General features: G+C 45.8%; 1 protein-coding gene across 1 annotated transcript in view; it reads left to right on the forward strand.

Annotated features, from left to right (window-relative positions):
• The window catches only part of SETX (senataxin), a 570,564-nt gene that overhangs the window by 379,394 nt on the left and 167,621 nt on the right, over positions 1-23,549 (forward strand). The window contains exon 12 of the mRNA XM_078646176.1: positions 592-827. Coding sequence (XP_078502302.1) covers positions 592-827 — 236 coding nt within the window. The remainder of the gene's footprint in view (positions 1-591; positions 828-23,549) is intronic.

The following is a 23,549-nucleotide window of genomic DNA, read 5'->3' on the forward strand; positions in this document are numbered from 1 at the left end:
TGGGTGTTCAAGGGGTAATGTGATGGTAAAACAGCTGGCTTAACACGCCCTCGAGAGTCTTAGCCTTAGACTGCTCGTATCCATGCTACTAGGATAGCTGGTCTATAAGGTTGACTTACAACCAATCATCAAGAAGGGTTGTTTGGACTGATACATAGTGATCACTAGAATAGTGAGCACTGCATATCAGGCCAACTTCTCACAATGACATTAAGAATGTTAGTAATCTTTATTGCCATGATGTTCTGTGCCAGATTGTCCTCTAGGCTGAAATCCGGTTCAGTGTTTTCACCTGTATGCTTTGCATGATCATTCTGTACATCAGTGTTTGTTGGACACTGCTCCTCTGGACTGTAGGCATGTTCAAAATCTCTTTCAAATACCTGTGATTGAAGTGATGAGTGGGAGTGTTTTTTGTATTTCAGCATAGTTTGTTTTTAATGCTCACTATGTATTGTTTTTTCTAGAGCCTGGTAGTGAAAAGCTCTTGGCACCTGTTCATTCAACTTCCTGATAATGTAATCTATGATGTTAAACACTTCATTTTTCTTATGTGGCTTTTTATTATTCCTCATTTTAATCCGATTTTAGGGATTGGTGAAAAATACACAGCATGTCACCTTTCTGTCCAAACTAAGGGAAAGTTTGCAGGGGCCCGAAACCAGCTCGTGATGTGTGAAGTGATCGGAGGCCTAGTGTCTACGCAGCGACAGTTCAAAGCTCTGCTACAGTTGCGATGGAGCCCGCTTGCTAAATGTATCATTAACCCAAATCCTCCTGAGTTCCTGCCCAGGACCAAAGTCAACTTAGCGACAGAGGGCGGCATTGTAAGTGCACTTGCTTTAACATTTCTTTTGTGCTTGAGTGAAGGACACCCAGAACTTGACGATAAAACTTGACAAATGTAGTCATACTTGCTAATTAAAAACATGAATCAGTTAACAATATTTTTAATGACTTAAGTTAGTCAACTAATAGAATTTTGTTTTGCAGCTTTGTTTGTTGCTTAATCCATGCCTTATCGCTATCAGTATCGAGCCACCTAATCTGTCCTTCAGTTGGATAGGGAAGAGTTAATGACATGATAGAACTTGGAAATGTGCTGGGCTTGGACATCACTGGCAGGCATCATAGACAGGCAGGACTGCAAAAACAGTTGTGAAACAGTATACGCTTAATTTCTTCAGCATGAGATGTTCGAACATGACCTGATTTGATGAAATATCCTTTGTCGTTGATCTAGAGCCAGCTAAGATGCTAATTTGTTGCTAGCATTTGATAGCTCACGATTGCCTGACAGACGTTTATTGGGTGCTATTTGAGGCCTTTTCCTGGTTGTATCATTGGTATCATTTCAAACCAGACTTGAATTTCTAGATACAGGTCAGTTAAATGAGCAGCTAAAGATGTGGGTCATAATTTTATGGAACAATTATGTTTATTAAAGACCAATCAAGACATTATACAGCACTTAGCCTACAACCAAAGTCCGGCAGCTGTCAATAAAACATATAGTGCTCGTATCACAGCTTTTCCACCTACAACCCTTCGCAGGATTCTCAATAGCGCCTAACCATCTGTAGGGGTCTAAGAGGGGATCGAGCGGAGCAGCTGTAGATAGGCCGGGCATGTCAGTTCTCCAAACTCAGAGGAAAGAATTTGAATTAAGGGTGCCCACCTGTCAGGATGTGAGGTGCAGGTCAGATCTACTCACAAGGACATTTCATCCATCCCCCAGATAAACCAGAATTAATGTAGCCAGAATGTGTGGTCGGGAGCCAAATCTGTGCCCTAGAGTGAAAGAATAATTTGCTGAACCGCCCCGAAGGCTAGGGCCATATGCCTCCTCCGGTTGGAGCATAGCGGATAAGTCAGGGGGTTTGGGAGTCCAAGGTTAGTGTATGCCGGGAACCTTGGGATGGAAGTGTTAAAGGCCGAGTCGATGTCCCTCAATACTTGATCCCAGTAACAGGTGACTTTCAGACAATTCCATAGACGGGGGAACAGTGTCTCAGCACCCCGCCAGCATTCTTTCAAGCGCCCTGCTTTACATTTGTGGAGTTCCGCTGGGGTCAGATACCAGTAATAGACAATTTTATTGGCATTCTCAGTGCTGGTTATGTTATGTGCTGTGTGAAGTACCCTGTAGAAAATATCCTCCCACTCCTTGGAGGTAAGGGATCCTCCGAGCTCCGCCTCCCATATTGTCTGCCCTTTGGATTTGGCTGGGGAAGATTCTTTGCTAAGCATGGCATATAATTAAGGCTTCCATTTTTACTGATTTTTACAGATAACTTACAGACCGAAAACAATCTATTTTCTGTCTGTACTTATTTTTAAAAGCGGAAAATTGTGCTTCTTTTGAGTGACTCTCCATGTTGTCCTTCATGAATTCCAGAACTGCTGCTCATCAGCTGGATACCATGGGTATTTAAAAACAGATAGACGTTTCCTTAAATACAGGCATATATTAACATATATTTGTATTTTATAATATTTACCTCTCGGACGTGTGTTTTGTTGTATTTGCCTGCTAATATGCTAAAACACAACGAGCATCAAAGTTTGGGTGCATATTTATCAGTTAAATATGGAATAATACCATTTTATGACTGCCAAAGAATAATGAGCCTTGAGCTGGTCAAAGGAGATTTGCCCTTGCAGATCAAAGAGGCATCCCGTTATTTTTGCGACCCTCTTTGTTACTCGCTGTAACATTTCTTGTTCCATCCCTAATTAAAATCTGGGTTAGCTAAAATCGGGGTCATCGGGGAGAGGAAAGTTGTGAGAACTGCTGAGTGCTAGAGTCCCGCGCTTTGAGTGTAGAGCTAATCACTGGCGAGGAGTAGAGGCCTAAAGCCCCATGTTTACGTGGCAACCAGACTTCTTATCATATGTTGGAACCAGCGATTGCTTGATCCATGAACCAATATTTTTCAGAGAGCTGGCACTTCCATTCCTCCAGAAATCTGAGTTGTGTAGCTTGATAGTAGCGGAGCAGTAGAGGAACTGCCAGTCTACCATCTTGTTTCGAGTGGTAAAGCACGTGTTGATGAAGGTGGGGATTTTTGGCTTCCCACAAGAATTTGTTGATGTGCAATTGGAGGGAGTGAAAGGCAGCGTGTGATGGGGTCAGAGGCAGGGTTTTGAACCAGTAAAGTATTCACGGTAAGGTGCTATTCTACCCATCCAAAGAAGGCAGAGACTGTTCCATGTGAACAGGTCCCCGCATATTTGAGAAGTAAGGGTGGTATATTTAAAAGCCAAGGTCTTAGGGAGAGTCGAGACCAGCTTAATACCCAAATACGAAATGGCGTCCTTAGCCCATTCGAAGGGAAACATGTAGTGCAAGATATGCTCTTGAAGGGGAGAGACTGAGAGGTTCATAATCTGGAATTTCTGCCTGTTTACTTTAAATTCGGAGACCTCGCTGAATGTCTGGATATCTACGACAACAGTTTTATGTCACGCTTGCACACTAAATTAACCTGTGTTCAATCTGTTGTTGCGTGCTCTAGGGTGTACTCTCCGTCATGGAGTACTAGTATATGAAAGAATAGCGTGACCCTTGATTGGGTGACGTCCCCTAGTTACAGCTAAATCCCAGTGGAAGGGTTGTAAAGTTCTTCACTGTTTGGAAATGTGAATCTTCTAAACCAAATCCAAAACTTTCATGTTCCAAAATTCTTTATTCTTTATCATAATGTTGTTTTTATGTCTTCAAATCGGTTCAAAAACAAATCGATGGCATCCAGCCTTATACCCAATAATTAATTCTCCAATGCATTTCGGCTAATGGATAGCCTTCATCAGGGACTGGGTTCTACAAATCAAAGAAATGTAATCACGTATAAGGGTACATCAGAGTACATATATGGTCAAATTATTACTTATTTCATAGGTACACACACAATCGTTAGATGCCCGTGGTAAGTCTATTTCGTGAAACAAAGTAATGAACATGACTATAATCGGGTGAAATAGTAAGGAAAAGAAAACCACGTTGTTTCGAGTGAGTTAGTTAGAAACGATGTGTGCTCATGTAATAAAGCCTGGTAACACCCTAATTTGAGAAGGAGGAAAAAATATAATAAAAACGCCAGAGGATGATTACGTCAAATGCCATGAAAATCAATCACCAGTTGTGACCTGGGTTAAACTAAAGCTCTACGTAGATCCCGTGATTAAATCAAGGTCAGTGAAATTCAGACCATTATTTGCATAACGCGTGCACCCGCTCACCGAAAGTATTAAAGGTTAAGGTTAATCCCGTGTGCTTACTCGTGGAGCCAAGAGTTCCGAACGTTCATAACCGCCGATTGGGGAGAACGAGGTTCACACGGTTAGTGTGTCGGGTGATACTAAATCGCCATGAAGTTAATAGACAGTGAAAGCGGACTTAACTCTGGAGGTCCCTGGCCGCCATCTTAGAAAGACGTTTTTATTATATTTTTTCCTCCTTCTCAAATTAGGGTGTTACCAGGCTTTCTTACATGAGCACACATCGTTTCTAACTAACTCACTCGAAACAACGTGGTTTTCTTTTCCTTACTATTTCACCCGATTATAGTCATGTTCATTACTTTGTTTCACGAAATAGACTTACCACGGGCATCTAACGATTGTGTGTGTACCTATGAAATGAGTAATAATTTGACCATATATGTACTCTGATGTACCCTTATACGTGATTACATTTCTTTGATTTGTAGAACCCAGTCCCTGATGAAGGCTATCCATTAGCCGAAATGCATTGGAGAATTAATTATTGGGTATAAGGCTGGATGCCATTGATTTGTTTTTGAACCGATTTGAAGACATAAAAACAACACTATGATAAAGAATAAAGAATTTTGGAACATGAAAGTTTTGGATTTGGTTTAGAAGATTCACATTTCCAAACAGTGAAGAACTTTACAACCCTTCCACTGGGATTTAGCTGTAACTAGGGGACGTCACCCAATCAAGGGTCACGCTATTCTTTCTTGGATATCTACGACCACAGCGGGAAGCAGGAAATTGGGTGGGTGATCGATAGAATTATATCACCAACGTAGAGGCTGACAAGGTGATCACCTCCAAAGGGGATCCCAGCAATGATCGGATTGTTTCTCTGCTGTTGTGCCAAAGCCTCCCTGTATATAGCGAAATTATTTGGAGTGTGCCCCTTTGTAAAGGGAAGGGGTGTATGTCACTACACTGAAGCTCAGGGGGCACTATACACTCATCCGACCCAACTGCAAAATCTCTCACTAAGGCCAAATTTCTGCAGTGTCTCAAAAAGGTGAGACCAGTAAACCTGATTGAAGGCCTTCTCGGCATCGATGGAGAGAAGTAGAGCCTTAATCAATCAGGGGTTTATAAAGCGCGCTACTCACCCATGAGGGTCTCAAGGCGCTGGGGGTATGGGGCGAGGGGTTCGGCAGCTCCGGCTCGATTGAAGAGCAAGGTCTTGAGGTCCTTCCTGAAGATTGCAGGTTAGGGGAGCGGATGATGCTGACCGGGAGCTCGTTCCAGGTTTTGGCTGCGATGTAGGAGAATGGCCTTCCGCCTGTTCTGCTTCTGTGGATGCGGGGTGTCTCCGCTAGGGCGAGGTCAGCAGATCAGAGAGTTCTTTTGGATTCGTGGAAGAAGACTCTATTGTTGAGGTATTTGGGTCCGATGTTGTGTAGGGTTATTCTCTACTCGACCGGGAGCCAGTGTTGGTCTCAAAGGTGGTGCGTCATACGTTTGTGCCGAGGGGTCCCGAGGACGAGTCTGGCCGTGTCATTCTGGATGGTTTGGAGCTTGTGTAGAAGGGTCCTGTTGATGCTGGCGTAGAGGGCGTTTCCGTAGTCCAGTCTGCTGGTTATGAGTGCGTGGGTGACAGTTTTTCTGTGTTTGGGGGAGGGGGTAGGGGGTGGAGGGGGCAGGATCCATTTGAAGGTCTTTCGGAGGATGCGAAGGCAGTTGAAGCTGATGGAGGCGATGGCATTGATCTGGCATGTCATGGTGAGAGAGGAGTCTAGTGCCTCTTTCCATAACCTATAAACTTTGTCTAGGAAGTGCAGCAGGCATTTGGTGTTATCGCCCCATTGGAATGCTGCTATGAGTCCCTCGTGTTCCGGCTTTATCAGGTGAGATATTAGTGAACAACTTTGCGTCTATGTTCAAGAGAGAGATAGGTCTATATGACCCACAGATGGCCTGGTCCTGGCTTGGTATCGGATTGACCGAAATAACTTTCAACATGGAGTCAGCGAGGGAGCTGGAGTTGTCTTAGGACTTGTAAAGACAGATAAGTAGGGGGGCTAACTCAAGGCAGAACTCTTTTTTAGGTCTCGCCTTTACCATTCCGAAGGAATGGGAAATGGCGAGAATTCAAGTGCTCGAACTGATTGTGAAACCACCGCTTTTTTTCGTGGCGTTTTCTTCGAGTGCACGTGGCCACAGGCACGCGCTTTTGGCCCATACACTTTCATGGCCATCTGTTCCTCAATGTCCCTCCCACCCTTCGTTTGATCTTGCCGCGAGTTCAGGCTAATGGCCCTCCCCCAGCACAGAGCGCGCATCGCGGCCGCACAGCACATCAAAGGGCTTCTCCCAGCGTGTGCTGTGCGGCTTCTCCTCCCCTAATTATGTGGCCGGCCGTACTTGTGTTTCCCGGCCGCTTCCCGGCCACTCTTGTATTTAATTAGCAGCAGCAGCATTTCTCCTGCGCCAGGCCACATCAAAGGCTCTGTGCCACTTTCACCCACACAGCAACACTTAGACACGCAACGCCACTCACACCCACGCAAGCCCACTATCATCCACGCAACACCACACTCACCCACGCAACGCCACTCACACACGCAACGCCACTCACACACGCAACGCCACTCACACACGCAACGCCACTCACACACGCAACGCCACTCACACACGCAACGCCACTCACACACGCAACGCCACTCACACACGCAACGCCACTCACACACGCAACGCCACTCACACACGCAACGCCACTCACACACGCAACGCCACTCACACACGCAACGCCACTCACACACGCAACGCCACTCACCCACGCAACGCCACTCACCCACGCAACGCCACTTACACATTGTGGGTGCAGATTGTGGGTGCAGATTGTGGGTGCAGATTCAGAGAAAACTCAGCAGCACCACCACCATTGCAATGCAATAGGTCTCGTTTTAACGCAAATTTAAGCTATAGGCCTTGTAAATGACAAAGCCTTTTATTTATGTTCCAAAAACCAGAACGCAAAAATAAAGGGCATTATCATTTACAATGCTAATAGTTCAGACTCGCGTTATTGCGAGACCTATTGCATTTCCAATGCTTGTTTTTAATTGGGTGCTAAAGCAATGGGTCCCAGGCGACTTCTTTAGCTTTGTAAATATAAATGTACAGGAATTTATATAGCGCAAATCACCAAGCGGTTTCTAAGCGCTTGCTTAGGGAACCCGTCCTGGTATTCCCCTGTGAGATAACCCCAGCAGGGTATCCGCAAGGTGAAAGCCAGGCATCCCGTCGCGAGGGGCCGTTGTGGAGATTAAGCAAGCTATTGCCCAGAGTCGCAGAGTGTGAACCCGTGAATCGAGTAGGCACCGGAGCGAGAATTGTCGAGTCCATGGACATTTTAGGACTCAAGTCCCCGCCGAGCCGGGAATTGAACCCTGGTCCCGGGCTGACCTCTGCTTCCAGGTCTGCCTCCTCTAACCAGTGAGCCACACTTCAAGTGGGCGGTAGCCCAAATGACCTATTCGTAAGGGTTGTTCCAGAGCCTCAGCCTCTGTGTCTGGCAGGAAGTAAGTGGAGATGGAGATTGTCTGAGGGGTCCCCGCTTGGGCCATCAGAGGTAGAGTACAGGGAACCATATAAGGCTTGGAAGGATATCCCCTAGACCCTGAACACCCACATATTCTATACAAAGTGATAGATGTAGTTCTCCCCTCTCTAACTGAGTTACTCAATCGCTCACTAGACTCTGGACTTGTCCCCAAAAACTGAAAGCATGCAGTATTTAGACCACTACAAAATAAAAACCTCATCCAGATCCAGCAGTACCTGGCAACCTCCGACCCATATCGTTACTCCCTTTTGTAGGTAAACTTTTGGAGAAACATGTCAACCGGACACTATCCAGTTTTTTGAAGGATAATGACCTTCATCCTACCCAGATGGGCTTTCGTACCCAACACAGCACCGATCCGGCAGTCACAAAGGAGCTTAAAGACATACTGAACAAAGTGAGTCTGCTGCAAGATTTTCACATGGCAGAAACAGAACAAGGTCTTGATAACCCCTTCCAAGACAATTTGGTCGCTACTGAAGGAGGGAGACCTATCCGTTGGGGTACCATAAACCAATCCCCGTAAACAATGTCAAATTTGTACAATAGTATTATCCCCCCCCCATACCCCCCGCCCACCCCCCCACTGGCTTAGAAACGTTATCTGCAATTAAGGTATGGTACCCTACCCATACGGTCATTTACCAACCGATGGCAACAGGAAAAGAAGGCAAAGTGGTGAAATGTGCCCAGGTTGGATTGCTCCACTGTGTAAAATTTTGGGTTGTAGGGTGCTCAGGGAAACATTCAGAATATTGCAGAGCGACACTAGCCAGATAGTTTTTGTGTAGCCAAGTTTCTCGAGGCTTTCTGAATTAAGCAAGCAAAGCTCATAAAGCCTGACACGGTTTCCTTGCAAGAATTTTTATAATGTGTAGAGTGACATTTTATATCCTATAAATGAAGGCACTACTCGAGATTGACATTTTTACATTTTCAGTAGTGAAAGCGCAATTAATTCTAGTGCCCTTTTATAGTGTTTTTAACTCATATGGTTATTTTTTGTTTTATAAAAAATAGAGTTTTTATATATTTATCTATTGTGCTGTTTGTTTACAGTTTTATGATCCACTGTAAAAGAAATAAAATGCTGATGATGATACTCGGTTGGTGGTTTCTTTGGCAAACGGGCTGAATATTGAACATCAACAACTGGTATCCTGCTTGGAAAGAGTGGCCAACTGGATGATGAACTCCGGTTGGAAATTGAATGGCAAAAAAACGGAACTAATGATATTCGAGAACATGGTCATACCTAGACCACTGAATAGCTGACCAAATTGCATGGGCAACCCCTCCCCCCGATCCCAAATCCCCTATAAAAAAATTGAGAATGTGGCTGGATAGAGACCCCAGGATAGAACAACAAGCAAAAAAGGTGTCTGGCATCTGCTTTGGTCTACTTGATCAAGAAGATATTAGCACTGATCCCAGATCATCTAAGAAAAACTGTGATTCAAGCCCTCATAGTTTCCCGTTTGGACTAAGGTAATTCTCTCTATGTGGGCTCACCAAAGTATGTAATAAATACTTCAGGTGGTGCAAAATGTGGTAGCAAGCCTTCTTCTCAAAGTCCCAAGTTATGTCCCAGTAAGAGTCTTTGAAACAGCTTCACTGGCTAGGATTAAGTTCAAATTTCTCTGCATTACCCATACGGCCATAAAGAATACAGGTCCAGTTAAGCTCAGAGGTCTGGTATTTTCTTATTCACCAGTGAGACTCATAAGATCATCTCAACAACACTGTCTTAGTACTACTAGTGTCACAAGAGCAAGATGGATCAAAAGATCATTCGCACACCTGGTACCAAAGTGATGGAACGGTCTCCCACTCGGTATATGATTACTTGAAGGTGAACTCACTTTTAGGAAAAAAACTCAAGACCTGGTTCTTCCCCCACTATCACATTACCATGCACAGTTATCCAGTTGAGCACTCATCAGCGTGGTTAAGCCCTTGGGTAGCCATGCACTTTACAAAATCCTAAACATATCTCTGTCTCTGAGCTGACCTAAAAGTAGACCGCTCCAGCCACTTCCTCTCCATAATATCAGCTTTCGCTGCCGGGGGCAGGGGTGCTCTCTGGATATGTTAGTGGCTGCCCCCTGGGAGATGAGCGTCCAGGAGCTTCAAAGGGACAGACTAGGCCTCCGACCAGGCAAGGGGGTGGGAAACAAATGTCACTGTAGCGTGAGATAGCCGTGGCCCTACACTCCACCCCACGCAGGGGACCTGGGCTCGAGGCCGGTTGTCCCAAAGCCAGGTACAGGCGGCGGCAGACTTTAAGTCTGTGTGATATTCGCAAATGGGGCTCAGCTGTGGTTGTTCTCAGTCCCCAGGCTAAGGGGCAAAGCGGACCAGGGCTGTTTGCAACACAAACAGGTGGAAACCTCAAGTAGAAGGGTTTGCTGTGAAGTGAACAGGCCACCCAGGAGACCCCTGTCCTTCAGGAATAGCAAGGCCGTGTAGCGATTGTTCAAGTGCGGCGACAGTCTTCCAAAGATCTCCGGGGGAGGGTGGCCTGTGGTAATCTGCATGGAAAGGTGAAACTCCGCTCCTACTCCTGCCTTGCCCGGTAGGTGCCAATGGCAAAGTAGAGGACTGTGGCTGCCCAGGCCCCACATGGTGGCTGCTCAGGATTAAGGGCACGACCGCACCCCATTGTCGGGAGCCAAGTCGGCTGAGTCTCACGTGGTAGGACTCACTCCATCGATGGCTGCTGAGTCATCATTTGGGACACAGCAGCAGACAGTACATAGGAGGGTGCAGGGCCAACCACCATGCAGCAGCCGGGGCAAGGGCTATGGCCACAGCATCCGCAGCATGAATGTGGCACAAAGAAGGCTCATGGATGGCAGGAAGGCGCCTTATGATGCTGATTTGGTGGCGGGAACGGAGAGACAAAGAAATATGTCTCAACCATCTACCATCTTGGCCACGCCCCTGGGTCATAATTCTAAGTGCTCTTTTTACTTTACTATAAAGAAAAGTCCTTTTCCTCTTATAGTTATAACATTCAAATAACATTGAGGTTATTTTGTTAATTAGTGTGTAATGATGTATGTAAATTTCACACTACTTACTCACCTTCTACAGTAAGACTTGAATGTGTGACTCCTATATAGGGAAAACCAAGTGCCTAAAAGGAGTAACTTAGTTCTCTATTTGACATGCAGTAGTATTGGTGACCCTAACTGCTGCTTCATAGCTGTTGGAAAAGGTTTCAGAATGAAGGGCAAGCAGTGTGTGGGGACACTAAATACAACTGTCCCTAAATTATTGGAAACAGGATATGTAAATGGTGGAAGAGTCTGCATTGAAAAACATGAAGCAAAATGAACTGAAAGAAATATTGTGGGTTAAAGGACTTAATCTTACACAACCATCATGAAGTGTGGACTGCAGAAGCTCAAACTGCAGCACCACAGCAAGGAAAAGGAAACTGCAGGAAAACAAAGGTGGACATATTTTTGGAAGAGAAGAAACTTGCCAGTGTCTTAAAACTTTGATTTAGTTTGGAGACAGATATTATCTTCACCGGTGTTGCGGCAGCCCCAACTGCAGTTAATTCGAATTCCTCTATTTGCCTAAATATTTCCATGGAAAAACAGTGCCCAACTAAACTATTGTTGCAGATGTGTTGGCTTGTCCAGTAGTCCGCCTGATCCATGCAGCATGTGTCTTGATGAGAAGGCAGCTCTCTTCTGAATCATCTCTTCGCCTTTGGAATTAGACCACATTCAAGTTGAATGGGAATTACAGGACAAGAGTAAATATATTAAGGATGCATTAGAGAGATAGTTGGGGCTTAACCCAGTACCACAAAATATTTTAAAATTGCATTATGTCTCACATGTTCTACTTTGAAATCGGGTTACAAAATGCAAAGTAGATTTTTGTTGGCTGATGGAAAGGGAGGAACACTGGACCACCTATGCATGAGCTTTCAGTAGATCTGTAAATGTAGATTCCTGACTGAGGTGAGTGATCAAAAGCTTCTCTTGATTTGTAAGCATCTTAACAAAGTAGTGGAGAATGGACAGTGTAATCCGTTAACTCAGCTAGGGTGAAAGTTCTTCAGCATATAGACAAACGTCTGAAAAGGGTAGCCTTAGTACCTCTCTGCAGATTACTTATTGAGGCAGAGAAGGGAAAAACACTACAACTTTCCTGAAGTTCATGCCACATCAAAGAAAAGTGCTCCCTATACCGTGCATACCACTGGTGCATTTTCACCAGCTACTGTCATTTTGAGTGCCCGAGCATCTTCCCTCTTAGTCAAATATTGTGAGGATAGTTTGACTGCGACTGTTTGTAAATCAATAAATAAGTAAATAAAAAGTGTGTGTATATGTATATATGTATGTATGTATATATATATATATATATATATATATATATATATATATATATATATATATATATATATATAGTTTTTAGTGTAAAGAGGATGTCCTGAACATAAACCAAAACCTATATCTTGCGTTTTCAGTTGTCTTAAAGTATGCAGCACATGGTGCTGTGCACACCCCTGCCATGTAGTACTGGTTCGGAACAATAGAAAGTGTTTTTAGGTCGAGCCTGTCCCATTCCGCAGGAATGGATAGGATCGAATTCATGTCGGCAAAATCCTCTTCAAACTAAGGGGTTTCAGCCCGGCGTTTTCTTGCAGTTCACGTGAACATGCACGAGCATTCACGGCCAGGGCTTCTCCTCCCCTAGCAGCACTCCTCCCACACCAGCAACTCCCCCCTCCCACACCAGCACCTCCCCTCTCTCTCCCCGCAAACACAGCCTTGCCGTAGCAGCACTCCTCCCACACCAGCACCTCCCGCACCAGCACCTCCCCTCTCTCTCCCCGCAAACACAGCCTTCCTTTCATTTCTCCTCCCCCTCCCCAGCCAGCTTCCCCCAGGCCGTGTTCCCTCAGATATGCTATTGCATATAGTTTGCTACCTCTTGTATTTTGTTGCTCTTGATACTTGCACAACTGTCACTATTGTCTCATGTAACATAACGTTTGCTTTTGTAACATGCTCACTTGTAATTTTGGCTTCATGTATCTAAAAACGCCTCCCTCGCGCTCCTTTCTCCCTCTCTCCCGCTGCCTAGTCCTCCCACCCCCTCCCTCTCCAGCGCGCGCTCCACTCGCATCTGCCTGCTGCTCCCCCGCCCATCCCCCCCACTCCCCCAACCAGCAATTCACACACAGCAACGCCACTCACACACGCAACGCATCGACGCAACCCCACTCATCGACGCAACCCCCCTCATCGACGCAACCCCCCTCACACAAGCAACGCCACTCACACACGCAACGCCACTCACACACGCAACGCCACTCACACACGCAACGCCACTCACACACGCAACGCCACTCACACACGCAACGCCACTCACACACGCAACGCCACTCACACACGCAACGCCACTCACACACGCAACGCCACTCACACACGCAACGCCACTCACACACGCAACGCCACTCACACACGCAACGCCACTCACCCACGCAACGCCACTCACCCACGCAACGCCACTCACCCACGCAACGCCACTCACCCACGCAACGCCACTCACCCACGCAACGCCACTCACCCACGCAACGCCACTCACCCACGCAACGCCACTCACCCACGCAACGCCACTCACCCACGCAACGCCACTCACCCACGCAACGCCACTCACCCACGCAACGCCACTCACCCACGCAACGCCACTCACCCACGCAACGCCACTCACCCACGCAACGCCACTCACCCACGCAACGCCACTCACCCACGCAACGCCACTCACCCACGCAACGCCACTCACCCACGCAACGCCACTCACCCACGCAACGCCACTCCCCCACGCAACGCCACACCCCCACGCAACGCCACTCACCCCCACGCAACGCCACTCACCCCCACGCAACGCCACTCACCCCCACGCAACGCCACTCACCCCCACGCAACGCCACTCACCCCCACGCAACGCCACTCACCCCCACGCAACGCCACTCACCCCCACGCAACGCCACTCACCCCCACGCAACGCCACTCACCCCCACGCAACGCCACTCACCCCCACGCAACGCCACTCACCCCCACGCAACGCCACTCACCCCCACGCAACGCCACTCACCCCCACGCAACGCCACTCACCCCCACGCAACGCCACTCACCCCCACGCAACGCCACTCACCCCCACGCAACGCCACTCACCCCCACGCAACGCCACTCACCCCCACGCAACGCCACTCACCCCCACGCAACGCCACTCATCATATTTTGCTGCAAAACTAAATACTTATAAGGTCCCACAAGCGAGACCTATTGGCAATGCCAATGCTTGTTTTAAGTGCTTTCTGTTTTGAGGTGACTTGTGATACCTACTGCCCAACTTACAATTGTGGCATGACAGACTCCACCACATCTCCATCAAAGCTGTCAATCAACAAGTATTCTTACTCTGGAGGGGCAGAGGAACTGAAGACTCTCGAGGTTGGTATCATCAAGCACTTTGGTGAGTAGATCAGCCAGTACAAAATAATACAGATTTACTTTTGAAGAGGCCATTTCAGGAGAACTTGGGCCTATCTTCTTTCCAGAACATAAACTGCTAACATTGGGGCACCTGCTCTACAAGATCCAACCCAGTCTATGAAAGGTTTAATCCATTTCCTCCTTGCTTGCGCATAAACTGGACAGAAAAAAAGGACATGCTGATCGTCTTCCTTAGCATTCTGGTGACACAAGGTGCAGGCGTCACTTGACATAAAGGCACTTTGATCTACATTACCCTTTCCAGCCCATCTGATCAAAGTAGTGTTATACAAGAGATTGCCATACCTAAATTTCAAAAATAAGCTCTTAGTTAACGGTGGTTCAATCTCATCAAGAAAGGTCTCGAATAAAGGGCTATCCTTGAAGGACAGAAAACTATTAGTCAGGGATCCTCCATTTTCCTCATTTCCCAGGTTATGCGCCAAAAAGCCCCAAAATGTATTTTCCTAGCATTATTGGGTAAGTTCTCCGGTGTATCACAAAACTGTGACTGCCCGATTTTTTTGAGAGCCAATGACTAACATGCTTAAACCAAGGATTGGCAATTGCCACATCCAAACTCATTATTTCTTTTAAGCCGTTCCTATAGTCTGTGAGTTCTGGGGTGGACCATAACCTTACCCAATATGTTAGGGGCCGAAAGATAGCATAGTGGTCTGTACGTTTAATATCCAGATCCATCATCAACGGTATTAGGGGTGTGCCTTGCGGCATCCTCACAAGATTTCTCAGAAATTTGTTCTCAATGATTGAGAATGCATTTTTGGACATAGGTCCCCAAATTTCAGCCCAATATAGAGCAGCAGACTGAGCTTTAAATTTAAATATTTCCAATGCAGGTGTTACTGCTTTACCCGTACCATGTTTTTTTATAATTGGAATTGTATTCTGCGACAGCGTGAGTTTGCTTTTCTCTACTTGCGTTTTCCATGTAAATTTGGAATCAATGGAGATTCCCAAGTAGATAAAGCTCTGGACAGCTTCTAATTTCTGTCCATTCAATACCAGGTTTGTTGATTGTGATTTATGCGGTTTTAAGGCCATGTATTTGTTTTTTTTAATATTTATTTCCAACCCCTTTTTATCACAAAGTTTCGGTTGGAGACCGGGTTTGTGTTGGGGAGTAGGAAGTAGTGGCGCTCTGAGCAGTATGATATTGTAGCTTGGATTGGTGTGCAGTAGGCACGCGGTGCAAAACAGGACAGGGGAACACAAACCCTTCAGGAAAAGGCCCTTGAAAAGGTCTAGGCAGGTCTAGACCAACAGTACTGAGAACAGGTCCTGTGCACACGCTGGTGTGGTTGGAGTCTGATTGTGCGGACTAAGTTTTCTACTCGTGCAGATTAAATGCTTGGAAAAAGAAGCGTGAAATTTCAAGTTTCTTGTGAATAAAGTTTTATGTAAATCAAAAATGGACAGTACAGTAGGGAGGTAGCCAGCCGACACGTGTTTCGTCACACCGTGCAGGAGATGTGACTCATCAGGGCTGTGGGGCTACAGGGAGGAGGAATCGAGTGGCTGAAGGGCGACTGTGAAAAGGCCTTGTCCGGCTGGGTAGGAAGAGGAGCGCACGTAATCTGTGCGTCTGTCAGCAAGGAGATGGCGTCCGGGTAGTGGATCCACTACCCGGACGCCATCTCCTTGCTGACAGACGCACAGATTACGTGCGCTCCTCTTCCTACCCAGCCGCTTACTCAGGACGCAACTGGCCCTGCTATTTGAGCCTCCAACCGGCAACCACTGCTTGGCACATTTTCGCCTCCTTACACAGGCGGACGAGGCCTTTTCCCCGTACTTATGCTACTTCTAAAACCCGCTTGGAACTTGGTAAGTATCGAGTTATCCTCCATCCATATATTTACTCTATCTAAAATGTGTCTAGAGTAAATTTTCTGCAATATGTCCATTAAGCTGATTGGACGATAGTTGGAAGGATCCAACCTATCGCCCTTTTTAAAGATTAAAACAATCTCTGCTCCCCTCCAGCTATCGGGAAAATCAGCCCCAGATGCCAAAACATTGCATAAATAATTAATATACGGTGCCCAAATTGCTAGCTCATGTTCAGACAAATCACCAGGAATTTTCTCGAGACCTGGATCTTTGCCATTCCTCACAGAATTGATGGCTTTCTCAGTCTCATCTAGACTAAATTCTAGGTTGACATCAGAGTCAATCAACCACCGGGCATCCTCACTTACAGGGATTGTCAGGCTAGGTTTTTTGAATAGTTCTGTAAAGTGGGTAAACCAGGTGAGTTCATCCAGGTAGACATCTTTTGCTACTTTCCCTACACGGTTTCCATTGGCCACCAGTCTCCAGAAACTAATATTATCCTTTGACTTGGCAGCCGCCAGAAGGTCGGCCCAGCTAGATTCTTCCCAAGCAATTTTTTCCTAGTTTTGTATTTGCTTGTAGGCTTTCCTGGCCTCCCTGATTTCTACTGGGGTTTTTGTTTTTATAGCCTCTATTAATCTGGTTTTTGCTTGTCTACATGATATTCCATACCATGGTTTACTATGGGATAGATTACTCAGTGTTTGGTGGGCTTTTTTCGGCATTTTTGTTACCAATGCTTTTAATTGAGTAAAAAATTCATTATGATGATTCATGAATTCGACCGAATTCACCGCCTCTATGGAACCGTTGCATACAAAGAGAATGTGCTAGCGAAAAGATGATAAATGTTTGACAATATATGGTCCCACTTAAGGACACGCCTATTATTACTTACTAGGATTTCCTCACGACTTTCTATTTCATCAACTATATTATTGCCTAGATCGACCCCATTGAATAAACTAGAATCAAATAGCAGATCAATGGGTAATGATCGCTCTCACACTTGCTCTTAACCTCCATATCGACCATATATGGCCAAATGTCCAAGGAGACTATTATAAAATCAAAGTTACTTTTCGATTTGTTCCTTGAAAAGGTTGGGTTTTTCCCCAGATCAGCAGGGAGGCGTCCATTACAGGCCCTTAACCCATGATCAACAGTCAGCTTCATCATTTGAACAGCCAGAACAGAGCATTGAACAGAAGCTACGGTATCCAGCGTGGGGATATTATTTGCGCTGTCCTCCTCTTCCAGTATATCCTCCAAGCCTAAAATCGGCTCGTAGTTGCAGTCCAAATCCCCTGCCAGTATTACAGGTTGTTTATTAACCATTCTATTGAGAAAAAAAAATTAAATTCCCCCAAGGTTGCTGACTCCTTTGAAGATACTGAGGGACGGTTATAAACATTATGTGATGGTGGGTGCGCGGCGGACCGGAAAAGCAGGCACGGAGGACGTATATAGCGGGCTATGCCGGTATTTTATTTCACAGTACAAGGCATAAAGTACAGGAGGTGCAACGGAGAGGGGTCCAAGGGTCTTCGGGGCTCTTCTCCACTGAGGGGGTCCAAGGGTCTTCGGGGCTCTTCTCCGATGAGGGGATCCGGTTGGTCGTCGGATCGGCTCCGGTGTTGGGGATGTACCTCGGAGGACAATAAGAGACAAGATGGGACCGTTAGTCTGGTAGGACCCCAGTGAGATTCCTTTCACCAACACCAGGGATGTGAGGACGGAAAGAGGGGTCCGTGAGGTAGGTCTGGGTCGGGAGGAGGAACGAGGGACGGGGATACAGAAAAGCGTGTGATGGAAGAAGTGAAGGGGGGGTTTCCACACGGTGCGAGTGCTTTACATATAGTATACAGTGCCAGGTGGGGCTAACTCTACTAAGTGCTTCGTGACTATGAGTGCCTAAACGGAGAGAGGGGTGGTTATCTACAATATATACAGTGAGCACCTAGCGTGCTCTCAGGGCGGTTACTAGTACTCACCCGGTCCGCCGCAACTCTCCCTTGGAGTCGCGGCCGCTCTTCAGCCACCTCCTCAAGGACTCCACCAATCTTCGGACCACACGTCTTCTCCTCCTTTCTCCTCGTCTCCGTCGTCTCCTCCAGTCTGAGCGTCCTGCCACGATTCTCCGACGGCGTTCTGGGCTTCCTGTCTGTTTTTAACTGGTTCTGTCGCTGCCCCCGAGGCGGGACTTCCGGGGTCAGTGGGTTCTGTGTCCGGTCGGCGGCTTTCACTGGTTGGCTCCTGCGGCTCCTCCTGTAACAGAGAGGGGTGGATGACTCCTCGACATGGCGGCTTTTCCGAAACAGGTTGCGGATGTGGGGTTTGCCGACCCGTCGGTTAGTGGTGAGTATCGGGGACATGGTAATCCGGGCGGGGAAGAGAGCGGGGCCCCTTCACACATTAATTAAAAATATTGTCTTCCCATCGTGTGTGTTAACTTTAAGAGCCAGTATATCCATGGAGTTGGTATCTATCACCTCGATTTTTATTTTCAAATTGACACTAACCCAAATTATGAGGCCCCCCGAAGGTCTTCCTCTTACCGAAGGTAATGCATTGATACAAAAGGTCATGAATCCTACTCTATGGGGACTATTGAGCGACCAGGTTTCTTGGAAGAAACAACACACGCTTGTCTCTATGTAGTTAGACCACTCAGGATCGCTCAGGTTTTTTCCAAGTCCAGCTATATTCCAGGAAATTAATTTAAGATTGTAACCCTTACTATTGTGAATATACTGGTGGCCCTGCAGTTTTATATCATCCTTTGTAGGTCTGACTTCTAAGTGAGTGTTACCAGGTAGGTCCTTACTAGATGAAACATCTTTGGACGCACCTGTACTATTAGCGCGTTGGAACGATTACTTGGGATATGTCTGGGGATTCTCTACTTAGTCCCTTCTCAAAAGCACCCATAGGTATGTTGTCTCTTTGGCAACAATTAACCTTATGTCTGTCCCCCCCAGGATCGATAGATAGGTATTGATGCTCTTCCAAGGGATGTGGAAGATTAGGTATGCAGTAACCAGAATCACCCTCTTCGAATCCATCCAATTTGGTACCATTATTACTCATAAAATTGTTTTGACTTGTCTTGTTTTGGATACCAGTTATTCCCCCCTAGTTGTCTAGGCAACTAAACCTATTAGATGTATCGACCCCTCCCCAACTGTTGATATTCAAAGACCTATAGCCCCCCTGCCCCTTCCCATCCCTCGCATGATTGGTAACCCTGGTCCAACTCCATCCATTATCTGGTTGTGCTTCTGGTGTATAATTATGTATTTTAGAGATCGTACAAAAGTAGGAGGGTCACTGGATTTCAGTTAAACAGAAAATCACTTTCTTTTCTTGTAACCCAATCGTGCATAATTTTGTTGATCTTGCAAAAAATGGAGGCTTTTTGTCTAGTATGCCTCTTTCGTCTGATTAACGACGGCTCCACCCTTGTCTGACGGTTTTATGACTAGGTTGTCATTCTCTGAGAGTTCCCTGATGGCTTGTAACTCCTGCCTCATAGTACTATGGAACACTTAAGTGTCCTTGGGTTGTGTCCTCTGATTCCTTAAGGACTGCCTTTGCGCAAGCTATGGTCTGGGATGGCAGTAGCTAGTGGAGTACAAGTAGATTTGATCCTAATTCCTGTGTCTTCTGTTTTTTTTTTTTGTTTGGGCTGCCAGTGGACCTGGTTCTGTTTCCACATTCTCCCTCTTGGGGGGCGTGACCCTAAAAAAGACTCATATTGGTGCTCTTGATGTGGTCTTTGGTGTTCTGATGGTGCGTCCCACATGTTAAAAAAAAGATTGGTGTGGGGGGTATATGTGATGGTGGGCCATAGAAGAATGGTGCAGAGTATAGAGGGGCCCCATGAAAATTCCCCCAATTTCCCCAATGGCCCCTGTTGTAACCTCTGCTGTACAGTTGCCTTCATCTGTTAGGGACCCTTGTTCCTGCACTGGAGGTGGAACTATCTGAGCCAACATCGGATTTATCAATATCTTTGTTGTAGCCTGGGTTTCTTCTGGAAGATACGTAGTCTTCCCTGATGTACAGGTAGACCCTTACGTGACTATAATTGGTTGTATCCTTTTTCAGTTTTAGGAATTTGCTATTTTTCAGTTACCATTCAAATCCATTTAATGTTGTGTTAAGTTCCTCTAAATTCTTCTTCAGGGTACAGACAGATTGGTAAAATTTCAATTGTACTTCTATGTTCTGTATTTGAGAGTTCATTTCCTGAGCCAGCCGTGTTGAAGTCTTTATAATAAGGATCAGCTAATCTCTTGTGCAATGCCAGGAGATGAGCAACCAATCTTTTTTTAAACACCTTGTCGTGTTGGAATATTAAAGACTCATTTCTCACTGAGTCCTTGCAGGCTGCATTGGCACACAGATACTCGGTCATCATTATCCTGTGTATCAGTTTTTATTTGGTTTCTTTTCAAAGTACTTAGTTCTTCCCAATCATTGCTCTCTATGCCCAGGTTGATGCTACTGGTGCCTTCAAAGGGGGTAATTGTGGCCAATATTCATAATAGAGCTCCATCCCACCTTGAGTTTACGTCCCCCTTCTCCTGCAACTGACCCTTCAACGCCGTAGGTCCCTGAAGTCCCGATGCCGGGCTCGGATCCAGTGGAGTTCTTTAATATCATTTACAACTTATTTGCAAAGGTGTCAACACCGTACGAAGCCTCCTACCTCTCAATGGTTCCAGAATGGCAACATGAAATAGCATGGCTCCTGCTGTTCATGCCATTTCAACCAACACAGTTTTGTGCTGCAACTTCAGATCTGGCACCTCTGCCTTGCTTTGATCCAGAATTAAGGTTCTCGGCACTGCAACTATAATTATGGACAGCTCTGCCGCCGTACCACCACCTCCACCAGCGCTACAACTTGACATCGAATCCCTGCTTCACTCTGTAAAGTCTGTAATCAATGAAAGACATGAGGCAATTAGATTTCCAACATATCTTATTATTCAACAGCTGCAGAGGAGCCATGTGCTACATGGACCAGCTCAAAATACAGAACTTAACATGGGTTTTTATAGATTACAATACATATTGCACCTATTACACAAATGATACACAACCAATGAGTGAGTTGCTCTGTGAAAGAAATTGGAGTATCTACTCATTTATCCAATAATTATTCAGAATAAGGTCATTAGCTATACATGGGCATTCATTTATGTAATCACCAAGGGAAGCATAACAGCTTGCCACATACACTTGTGACTTGGTCAGCTCCTAAAGCTTTGTGGTGACAGCAAAAGTACAGACAGTTCAAGTTCACTTAAAGGCCACTGGCCTGTGCACCTTCTGCAGGCTTGCTCCTACTGAGCGTCACAAAATGTAACCTGAAATAAAATGGATTCCACATTCCCTTCTCTGACACTCTGTAGTGTCATTTAATTGAGTTCAATGGCCATCATATTCCTTGTTTCCTTCTCACTGGGAAGCTCTGCTCTGTGCTTCCTGGGCCTACTCATTTTAGTTGGGATGCAGTGTGGTACAGCTATCATTATTATGCAAAGAAGTATCAAGGTGGCAAGCCCCATCAATATTGCTTTCAATATTCATGTTCCCCATTCGCCCAAAGAGGTAGCCATGGAATCCCGTAACCCTCTTCCTTACTTATCTAATGTACCTTATTTATTGCTGTTGCCACTATTGTCCAGTATTAATTAATTAATTAATTCATTGTGGGTTTCTAACGCGCTAGAATCGACTCCCGAAGGAGTATCTCTGCGCTATAGACCGCTGGGGAACCCGTCCTGGTTTTCCCTGTGAGATGGTCCCTACTGGGTATCTCCAAGGTGAAACCATGCATCCCCGGAGTATGTGGGGGGCCGTTGTGAAGATGAGGCAAGCTAATGCCCAGAGTTGCCGAGTGTGATCCCTAGTTAGAGTAGGCACCGAGGCGAGAATTATCGAGTCCGCTGACCCTGGTCCAAGTCCCTGCCGCATCGGGAATTGAACCCTGGTCCCGGGCCGTCCTCTGCTCCCGGGTCTGCCGCCTCTAACCAGTGAGCCACACCACTTTTGGCCCACTACCTGAGATACTCTACCTTCCTTAGCAAGCAAAATATCGAAAGACATCTTGTTCTAAGTGTGTTCCTCATTGCAGTAATTTCCTCTGTGATATTTTCTAGGTCAGCTGTGGTGTTATCCGACAAGTCGTTAGTCTGCATTGCCACCTCATTCATCCTATGACTATTATGAGACAGCCCTTGTGATGGTATTATTTCTAGACCTGTTGATATGCTACTAACCCAATTGGCCATTCTCCTGTGCCTCATCTTTCTCCTGCTTGCTCCAGGCCTTACTTCAGGCAAATGTTGAACATGGAAAGTCCTGGGTGTAACAAATCCTATGTAACATCTTCCATACCAACCCTATGGCACATACAAGTACGCTGATTTTCAACATACAAAGTAAATCCCATTATATCCAAAGGCACCCCTCAGCCTTTCTTTCCTTTCTACTGAGGTCTGTAAATATATGTAGTGTTGTCAGGTACTATTTCCCATGTATATATTTTTGTCCGGAGGCTTCTCTCAGGTTCGGTGCATCAAGTAATCAATAAGGTTGCATTTCTCTTCTTCCTCTAATAATTGTACAAAGAACTTGCGAGGGAGATGGGTAGCTCAGATGCACGGTGGCACTACTGCTTCTTGTTCTATTATCAATTTGGGAAACTCATGTTTGTTCTCTAATGCCTCATACATCCCCAGACTGCTGTTCTCAGTCCTGTCCTAGGAAGTCTATCATAATGTTTTATTAGCTATACTTCTTCTGGTTTGGCATCCCTTGTTATGCAAGGAGTGATAATTGCTTATGTTTTCCCCTTCTAGCATCTTTTTGATTTTTTGATGTGTTTTCACTGGTAATTTATACTGCCCTGAAGCAGAAAGCATTTCCTATTAATAGAAAAATAAAAAAATAAACACAATTTGTAACTCTTGTGAAAGGCATTACACTGTATGTCATCTCTTCAGTGCTGAAAGGGAGATGTATGCAAACATACGAGTTAGAGACATTGAAGAATGCAATATATTTTTCTAACAATCTAACACACTTATTGTATGAAGCTGGCTCTTTATATAGTGGACCAAAAAGAGGTACAATGTGTAAAGGGACCAGCAAACCCCAAAGGAATACAGAGGGGCAAAAATGACACCTCAAATGCTCTTCTGTGTTAGTGTGGGCGAGCAGTTTGGCATATCGGAGGGTAGTGCTAGGCATTTATTGCACACACAAAGCAATAAATAAGACTCACTCAATATAGAAACCCGACACCGATTTAT

This window comes from Lissotriton helveticus, chromosome 5_1, assembly GCF_964261635.1.
Source record: "Lissotriton helveticus chromosome 5_1, aLisHel1.1, whole genome shotgun sequence".
NCBI lineage: Eukaryota > Metazoa > Chordata > Amphibia > Caudata > Salamandridae > Lissotriton > Lissotriton helveticus.